This window comes from Penaeus japonicus, unplaced genomic scaffold (genome assembly GCF_977035675.1).
Source record: "Penaeus japonicus unplaced genomic scaffold, GWHDUDI00000001_assembly GWHDUDI00000033, whole genome shotgun sequence".
In the NCBI taxonomy this organism is placed as follows: Eukaryota; Metazoa; Arthropoda; class Malacostraca; order Decapoda; family Penaeidae; genus Penaeus; species Penaeus japonicus.
Window position 1 is genome coordinate 14,892,558 of NW_028234435.1, and position 10,000 is coordinate 14,902,557.

The following is a 10,000-nucleotide window of genomic DNA, read 5'->3' on the forward strand; positions in this document are numbered from 1 at the left end:
TTCTTTCTCTCTTTTTCTCTCTTTCTGCTTCTTTCTCTCTTCCTTTTGTCTTTTTCTTTCTCTCTTTTTCTCTCTTTCTGCTTCTTTCTCTCTTCCTTTTGTCTTTTTCTTTCTCTCTTTTTCTCTCTTTCTGTTGCTTTCTCTCTTCCTTTTGTCTTTTTCTTTCTCTCTTTTTCTCTCTTTCTGTTGCTTTCTCTCTTCCTTTTGTCTTTTTCTTTCTCTCTTTTTTCTCTTTTTCTGCTTCTTTCTCTCTTCCTTTTGTCTTTTTCTTTCTCTCTTTTTCTCTCTTCCTTTTGTCTTTTTCTTTCTCTCTTTTTTCTCTTTTTCTGCTTCTTTTTCTCTTCCTTTTGTCTTTTTCTTTCTCTCTTTTTCTCTCTTTTTGCTTCTTTCTTTCTTCCTTTTGTCTTTTTCTTTCTCTCTTTTTTTTCTTTTTCTGCTTCTTTTTCTTTTCTTTTCTCTCTTTTTTCTCTTTTTCTGCTTCTTTCTCTCTTCCTTTTGTCTTTTTCTTTCTCTCTTTTTCTCTCTTTTTGCTTCTTTCTTTCTTCCTTTTGTCTTTTTCTTTCTCTCTTTTTTCTCTTTTTCTGCTTCTTTTTCTCTTCCTTTTGTCTTTTTCTTTCTCTCTTTTTTCTCTTTTTCTGCTTCTTTTTCTCTTCCTTTTGTCTTTTTCTTTCTCTCTTTTTTCTCTTTTTCTGCTTCTTTTTCTCTTCCTTTTGTCTTTTTCTTTCTCTCTTCCTTTTGTCTTTTTCTTTCTCTCTTTTTCTCTCTTTCTGCTTCTTTCTCTCTTCCTTTTGTCTTTTTCTTTCTCTCTTTCTGTTGCTTTCTGTCTTCCTCTTGTCTCCTTCTTTCTCTCTTCCTTTTGTCTTTTTCTTTCTCTCTATTTCTCTCTTCCTTTTGTCTTTTTCTTTCTCTCTTTCTGTTGCTTTGTCTTCCTCTTGTCTCCTTCTTTCTCTCTTCCTTTTGTCTTTTTCTTTCTCTCTATTTCTCTCTTTCTGTTGCTTTCTCTCTTCCTTTTGTCTTTTTCTCGCTCTTTTTCTCTCTTTCTGCTTCTTTCTCTCCTCCTGATTCTTTCTCTCTCTCTTCTTTCTATCTCTTTTTCTATCTCTTTCTCTATCTCTTCTTTCTATCTCTTTCTCTCTGTTTCTGTTTTCTCTCTCTTTTTTCTCTTTTTTACGTTCGTTTGTCTTTCTCTTTTCTCTCTTTATCTATTTCTTGTTTTACTCTTCTTCTCCTCCTCCTCCTCCTGCTCTCTCTCTCTCTCTCTCTCTCTCTCTCTCTCTCTCTCTCTCTCTCTCTCTCTCTCTCTCTCTCTCTCTCTCTCTCTCTCTCTCTCTCTCTCTCCCTCCCCCCCTCCCTCCCTCCCTCCCCCCCTCCCTCCCTCCCTCCCTCCCTCCCTCCCTCCCTCCCTCCCTCCCTCCTTCCCTCCTTTACCTCTCATCTCTCATCTCTCCTCCATTGCTGTCAACTTCCGGTATTGTTGACAGTGAGTAAAGCATTATTACCTTGCAAAAGGGAGGGGGAAGGGGTAGGACTGGGGGTTGACTTGCATGCAAGCTTCGGGGAGGGAGGGGGGGGGTTGGACGTCGGGGTTAATAACGACGTGATGAAGTTGCAATTTATGAGAAATGCAACAACTGGGCTCCTTTGTGGAGGTAATGCTTTTATCATAATTGACCGGTGTTGTGATCGTTGTCTCTTTTGTATCATTCTCATTATTGTCTTTCTTTGTTTTTTAGTTTTTGTTTCTTCTCTTTAGAGGATTTTGATGCAATTATTTTCATCATGTAGCAATAATGGGTAAATATATATATGTTTTTTAATTTATGTTTTTCGTTGTTAAAGAAAAGGAGGTGGGAAGGTAAGGGATGGGGGAGGTGGGGTGCGAGCACGTGTAAAAAGCCCTTATCCCAAAATGAATATAGATATATAAAGTATATATATATATATATATATATATATATATATATATATATATATATATATATATATATAATATGTATATATATGTATTTATATATATATATATATATATATATATATATATATTTATATTGTGTTTATGTGTGTACGTGTGAGTATGTATGTATATATGTAGATAGATAGACAAACAGATCGACAGAGAGATAGACTAGGTGTAGATATATATACACACTATATACAACATACATGAGAAGGACATGAGTTTAGTGTCGTTACAAGTTGTCAGGCCCGAGTGATCTATGTGCTAAGACATGACACACAAACCATTCAACGTCTCTTTTTCCATTACGAGTTGAGAGCAATAATGAGCAGGTTTGCAACAGCATGCGTGCGTGCGTGCGGATGTGTGTGTGTGTGTGTGTGTGTGTGTGTGTGTGTGTGTGTGTATGTGTGATTGTGTGTGTGTGTGTGTGAATATGTATACACAGGACTTGAGGTGATTTATGAAGGGCTTTTTTTAGCTTTATTTGGGGACCCTTGGATAAGTTCTGTCATGTTTTTCATCTCTCTTCTTATTCATTTTTTTTTCACGATTCCCATCTTGATTCGGTCTTTTATTCAATTTGTTCTGTTGTTTTTGTTATTTCTCTCTCGCTTCGCCTTTTTTCTTTTTTTCTTTTTTTCTTTTTCTTTCTTCTTTTCCTCTTTTGCTTTTTTCTTCCTCTTTTTCTTCTTCTTTTCTTCTTTCACTTCATCTCCTGATCCTTCTCATCGTTAACGTCTAGTTCATCTTATCTTCTTCCTTCTCTTTTTCTCCTCCTCTTCTTCTTCTTTACCCTTCCTCTTTTCCCTCTCTTACTCCTACCTTACTTTCTTCTAACAACTATTCCCCCACACCTACTCCCCCCCTCCACCCCATCTTCTTCTAACACTCTTCTAATCCTCTTCCCCCCCCCCCCCATCCTCCTTTTCCTCCTCCCTTTGTCTTCATTTCACCCCCTTCCCCCTTTTAGAATGACAGGTGTAAAGCGAGGTGCTCACCCAGTGGTAGCCCTCCCTCCCACCCTCCTTCACCCCTCCTCCTCCTCCTCCTCCTTCACCCCTTCCTCCCCCCCCCCTCCACCCTCCGTTGCTCTCCCGGATATTGGAGATAGAATAATTATGGTAATTATCACACGTGTTATTTATCTTATCTTGGTGAATCTTGAGTCGTTTTGGTGCTTGGTGATCGGGGAGGAGGGGAAGGAGGAGGTGGAAGAAGAGCAAGTGGAGGTGGAAGAAGAGGTGGAGGAAGAAGAGATGAAGGAGGAGGTGAAGGAAGAGGTGAATGAGGAGGAGGAGAAGGAAGAGAAGGATGAGAAGGAGAAGGAGATGGAGTAGGTGAAAGAAGAGGTGAAGATGTAGTTGGAGCAGGAGTTGGTGGAGGAGGAGGTGGAGTAGGAGAAAGAAGAAGAAGAAGAGCAAGAGAAGAAAAAAGAAAAAAAAAAGGAGAAAAAGAACAGGAGTAGAAGGAATAGGAGGAAAACAGACGCAGACACAGCCACAGCCACAGACACAGACACAGACACAGCCACAGACACAGACAAACGGAGAAAGAGAGAAACCCCCCCAAAAAGGACGAGGAAATTTCGGGCTACTTGGAGTAATCAGTGGAGGTAGTTAGCGCCCGACTCTACAAGGCGTCGCAGGTAGTTAGCGGGACGAGAGAGGGGGGGAGGGGGGAGGGGGGCAAGCCCTTCAAACACTTGGGGGATTTTGAGAGAAAGGCGAGGGAGGCGAAAGAGACGCCGTCGGTGATTAAGGGGGCTGAGATTTTCTCTTTCTCTCGCTTTCTTTTCCTTGGCTTTTGGTTGGTGTTCTCTGTTGCTCTTGCTCTCTCGCAGGATCTGGATATATCTCCGTAATTGTGGCCATCTCTCTTTGTATATCTGTCTATCTATCTGTCTATATATATATATATATATATATATATATATATATATATATATATATATATATATATATATATATATATATATATATATATATATATATATATATATATATATATATATATATACACATACACATAAATCTCTCTCTCTCTCTCTCTCTCTCTCTCTCTCTCTCTCTCTCTCTCTCTCTCTCTCTCTCTCTCTCTCTCTCTCTCTCTCTCTCCCCTCCTTTCTCTCTCTCTCTGTCCTCCCCTCCTCTCTCTCCCCTCTCCCCTCTCCCCTTCCCTCTCTCTCTCTCCCCTGCCCTCCCTTTCTATCTCCCTCTCTCCCTCTCTCCAGATATGCGTGTTAGCTAATATGAGTGCATGAACGTGAATAATGGCGTTTGCGTATCCGTGAGCATGAGTGTTCGTGCATGAATATGTTACGGCGACTGAACACGGTCGCACCTCTTGCTCGCCAGCGCGTTTTAAGTATTATACTTGAAACTGAGTTGATTTTAGGGAGAGTGATATATATTCTAGTTGATATATATCTTTTTTTTTTCATTTTCTTTTTTTTTCCCCAAGACGAGAAACCTTGATTTATGACACGTAATTCGGGATAGTGTTAATACTTTGTCCTCTACGTGTGTGCGTGTGTTTGGTTGTCATCACGTTTCGTTTCTCCTCTTTTCTCTATTTTTGTTTGTTTTATTTTGTTTTGTTTTGTTTCGTATCTTGTTTATTTATTTTTCTTTTTGCCTTTTTTGTCGTTTTATTTTGTATTGTATTGTTTTTTTTGTCATCGTTTTTCTTTTTTCTCTATTTATATTTGTAATTTTCTCTTTTGTCGTTGTTTGTTTATTTCTCTCTTTTTTTTTCTCTTGTCGTTTTATTTTGATTGAATTAAGTTCTTTGCCTTTTCTTTTCTTCATTTCCCTCTTTCCACTTGTTATTTGTTTGTTTGTTCTTATTTTTTTCTTGTCCTCTTTTTTTTGTCGCATTTGCTTTAAGGAGTTTTTCCTTTTCTTCATCTCTTCTTTATATCCCTTTTTCTTTATGTCTTTGTTTATTTATGTTATCTCGTTTCCACTTGATTGAACGTCTCGCACGCTTACCGTCTCTATAGACCAAGTTGTATTAATTTGTATGTCCATATCATTTACATACTCTTGTGTTCATATATATTATAACATCTTCATAGCCGTCGTCGGCATCGTCATTATCATCATCATCATCATCATCATCATCATCATCATCATCATCATCATCAGATATCAAACATAAACAAGATACCGATTTTTATCTTTTTTCCGAAGCGATAAAAACAAGAACACAAATAGCAACTGCAACCATAGTATTGATAACAACATCAATCGCAAACAAAGAAACAACAAGAGCACGAACCAGGATTATGAACAACAACATTAACAAGAACAGCAACAATATCTTGCCTGCCAGTAGACGAGTGGCCATAAAAGACAACGCATCTCTCTCTCTCTCTCTCTCTCTCTCTCTCTCTCTCTCTTTCTCTCTTTCTCTTTCTTTCTCTCTTTCTCTCTCTCTCTCTCTCTCTTTCTCTCTTTCTCTTTCTTTCTCTCTTTTCTTCTCTTCTCTTTCTCTCTCTCTCTCTCATTTCTGCTCTTCTCTTTCTCTCTCTCTCTCTCTCTTCTCTTTCTCTCTCTCTCTCTCTCTCTCTCTCTCTCTCTCTCTCTCTCTCTCTCTCTCTCTCTCTCTCTCTCTCTCTCTCTCTCTCTCTCTCTCTCTCTCTCTCTCTCTCAATCTCACTTTCTCAATCTCTCACTTGTCCCCAGTGCCGCGCCGGGTGCAAGGTGGCACTAACCACCGCACGACACGCTTTACGAGTCGGGGCTAACGAGCGGTGCCAACGGCGAGGGGAAATGGCACAGCTCTGTGACTCGCTCGTAACCCTGGCGGTATTCTGCGGTTACCTGCCGCGCCCGCGATTGCGCTCCGGTGATTGTGTCGGTGGGCGGGGGTGGAGTGGGGTGGGGATGAGGAATGGGTATTGTGCGTGTGTTTGTTTGTGTGTGTGTGTGTGTGTGTGTGTGTGTGTGTGTGTGTGTGTGTGTGTGTGTATGTGTATGTTTGTGTGTTTGTGTGATCGATCATATGTGTGAGGGCGCGAGGGCGGCCATAAATTTGTTAGCAGCCGGGGAGGGTAGAGGAGGACTGAGGATAGGGAGAAGGTGAAAAAGGGGGGGGGGGGTCGCTGATAGGGTGGAATGGGGGGGCAAGCGCGATTGCTTTGAAATGCGTGTTTTAAAAGGGACCGATTCCGATAGACCGATAGCCGAATTCGAAGGGCAAGTTGATAAGTAAGGAGGGAGGGAGGGGAGGGAGGGAAGGAAGGAGGGAGGGGGGTTGTAATGGGAGTAACGGGTAGGGGAGGGGGTGGAGGGCATCGAAGTCAAAGAGCCAAAAGCACTTCTTGCAAAAGCACAAAGGCAGAGAGAATGGGGCGTCAGTTCAGGTGTCGGGAATCACTTGCGGATTTTCTCTTTATTCGTTTATTTTTTCTTTGTATGTTTTCTCGTTGCTCTTTTTATTCTTTTACTTTGCTTGTGTTGTCTCAGATGCGTTTATGCTAGTTTTATTCTTGTAGCTCTTTTTTATTCAGTATAGAGTGTGACTGGTGATTTTGTGATGATTACTTTTGTAATTATCATTATCATCATCATCATCATCATCATCATCATCATCATCATCATCATCATTATTGCTACAACTACTATCATATCGTTTTTATTAGTAGTAATGATGATAGTCAACATTTTAATGATATCGATAATGGAAGCAATAGTAATGAAAGTAGCAGTTATGATTATAATAATGATAATTATGATAATTGTGATGATTATAATGATCATGATAATGATGATAGTGATAATAATGAAGATGTTAATGATAATGATGATAATAATAATTACAATGATAATAATAATGTTGATGATGGAAATTATAATTATATTGATAATAGTAATAAAAATAATATAATAAGGATGATAATAGAATATTATTATTATTATTATCATTATCATTATTATAATGGTGAATCTAGTAGCATTGCAAGTGGAACACGTGCACGAACATATTTCTTATCAGTTAAATTTACGATCTCAAAAGGATCGGTCAAGTTCTCTTGGAAAAAAAATAAACCTTAATCTATCTATTTGCTGAAGTGGACCTCCAGAAAGCCATGAAGGTGGAATAATTAAAATCCCATAAAAGCGACGGCCGGGCGATGAAGGACGAGTCCGGAGCACGAAATAGCGCGCCGTCAGAGCGTGCGCGACCGACCGGCGGAACGCGCTTGCGACGGAGACTTTCGTAGTGTCGGTTGAGCATTGGTTATCGACTCGTCCGGGCTCGTGCTATGTTGATTTAGGTATTGCGGATGCCGTTCCGTGTGTGTGCCAAACAGCTGTAAGCGTATTTGTTTACTTTGGGTTGGGAAATGGGTAGGAGAGGGTGATGGTCACGTCCGTAGAGTTTCCGCGGGTCATGCTTACCCCATGTTGTTGTTGTTGTTGTTATTATTATTATTGTTATTGTCATTGTCATTGTCATTGTTATCATCATCATCAACATTGTCATCATTATTATTTTATCATCCTTATCATTACTATTATCATTATTACTATCATTATTATTATTATTATTATTATTATTATTATTGTTGTTGTTGTTATCATTATCATCATCATTAATATTACTGTTGTCATCAGCAGCATCACCATTAATAGTGTCCAGCTTACACTCTTAGTAATTTCTAGCTATTATTATTATCATGATTATCCTTTTTCATTATTATTGTCAATGTTGTTACTGATGCCCCTCTCCTCCCCTAGGTAAGCATGAGCGCAGCCGAGGGCATGAGCCGCCCTCTGTCGGCGGGGCAGCAGTCCCTGATGACGCCCCCCGCCGTCACCCCCCCTCGTCCCGCCGCCCCCTCGCCGCCCTTCCCGAGCCCCCCCGCCGGCGCCTTCCCCTCCTTCGGCCCCTTCAGCGTGGCCAGCATGATCCCCGGCGCCCGCGGCCTCACCATCCGCCCGGCGTCGATCCCGCCGCCTCTCAAGGACTGCCCCGCGCCCATGGACATCGGCGAGATGCCCCGCCAACACCATGCACCTGCTACCATGCACCAGCAGGGGCATCAGCAGGGGCAGCATCAGCAGAACCTTCAACAAGGACAGCATCAGCAGGGGCAGCATCAACAGGGGCATCAGCAAGGGCAGCATCAGCAGGGACAGCATCAGCAGGGACAGCATCAACAGGGGCATCAGCAAGGGCAGCATCAGCAGAGCCTTCAACAAGGACAACATCAACAGGGGCATCAGCAAGGGCATCAACAAGGACAGCATCAGCAGGGACAGCATCAACAGGGGCATCAACATGGACAGCATCAACAGGGCCAGCACCAGCAGGGGCAGCACCAGCAAGGGCATCAACAAGGACAGCATCAGCAGGGGCATCAGCAAGGGCATCAACTAGGGCTTCAGCTAGGGCATCAACAGGGTCAGCACCAGCAAGGGCATCAACAGAATCAGCAGCAAACTCAGCAGCCTGTGCAACAGCCCGACGACCTTGGTCAGGAGGACTTGTCGTGCGAGAGGAGCCTCGGCGAGGCGTCGCCGCCCGCCGCCGCCCGCCCCGAGCTGGCCAGGGCGGAGCCGCCGAGGCCCCCTGAGCAGGAGAGACGCGACGAGTGCCGGATGTCGCCCAAGGAGGAGCCCCGCGGGGGCAAGGCCGCCGCCGCGCCCGCCGCCGCCCCTCCGCCGCTCTCCAGCCAGGAGGACCTCAGCAGAAATTGCTTCGCCACGGAGAACCACAAGATGGCGCTCTTCGCCGAACCCGCCAAGATCTCCTCCTTCGGGAACCTTCTCGACTTCGGCTCTAACGAAAGGAGATCCTCCGGCATGGGCGTGGGCGGCGCGGGCGTAGGCCAGTGGCACCGCGGTCTGGAGGGCCTTTCGGCGGAACGATGCCGGGCATGGGCGCGCTACCTCGCCCACAACATGCTGGCGCAGTCGCAGTCGCCGCCTCCGGAACGTCACCTGCCTGGCGACGCCCTCCCGCCCGGCCTAGCTGCAAAGGAGAGGCCCCTGGTGCCCCTGTCGCTCACTGACAAAGTCACCATCACGCCTACCACCTCCCCCGACACGCCCGTGCGCAGCCCGCACCTGGAGGAGGGCAGCCCGCGAGCGCAGCCGCCCATTTGGCCCAAGAGGCGCCAGTCCTTCAGCTGCTCGGACGCCCACATCCAGAAGCTCCTGCGGACGGACGCTACTCAGGGCACTCCCCAGAGCACGCCCCTGATGAGGCTGGGCGACCTGGGCCTCGACCTGAGCGTGAGGCCCCTGCACGAGGCCTTCCAGCACCGCCTCCAGCCCTTCCCTTCGTCAGGTAGGTCCTCCCGCCCCGCTTTGTCCTTCGCATGACCCTTACCTGCCGATTTACCTGTGACGGTCATGCAGACTGCCCTTCATTATCATCTTCGATTTTATCATTATCTTCATCCCCGAGATAATCGTTGTCGTTCTCATTATGTAGTAAAGAGATTCCAGGATGCCATTCCCTCTCAAACAGAGATATTCTCACAACAGTTTTCCAGAGCAAGCAGAATTCCCACGAAGGAATCTTTTGATACACACGATTCGCCTTCATACACTATACTTGTACACAATACAGTGATGCACACAATATTCCCGACTCGTCCATTTCTTGACGCTCGTTTCCTGAATCAGCCGCTCAGTCCATTTATTCCCGTCGCTAAATTAATTCTCATCGACACTCTTAGCGCGATTGTGACGATATTTTTGTCATACGTTACAGCAACGCTTTTTGCTTCCCCTTCCCCTTCCCCTCCACCCTACCCCACCCCACCCCACCCCACCCCACACCATGTACGTCCCCTCTTTTCTCCTTGCCTCCCCTCTTCCCAGCCCCCTCCCCCTCCCCCCTCTCCTCTAAATAGCCATTATCATTATTACCTTCTCGCGTTACCCTCATCCCCTCCCCCCCTCCCATCCGCCCCCTCCTCTCACACCCGCATGTCCCTTTCTCTCCTCATATTCTTATATCCTCATTTCTCGCACCCTCCACTCACTCTTATTGTCTCTCTCGCGCCCTCACACTCACGCTCAT

At 44.5% G+C, this 10,000-nt stretch overlaps 1 protein-coding gene across 4 annotated transcripts in view; it reads left to right on the forward strand.

The window, feature by feature from the left end:
• Positions 1-10,000, forward strand: part of LOC122253996 (uncharacterized) — a 505,659-nt gene that overhangs the window by 303,864 nt on the left and 191,795 nt on the right. For all 4 annotated transcript variants that reach the window (XM_086530436.1, XM_086530438.1, XM_086530435.1 and 1 more), the window contains one exon: positions 7,705-9,259. In XM_086530436.1, coding sequence (XP_086386562.1) covers positions 7,711-9,259 — 1,549 coding nt within the window. In that variant the 5' untranslated portion in view covers positions 7,705-7,710. The remainder of the gene's footprint in view (positions 1-7,704; positions 9,260-10,000) is intronic.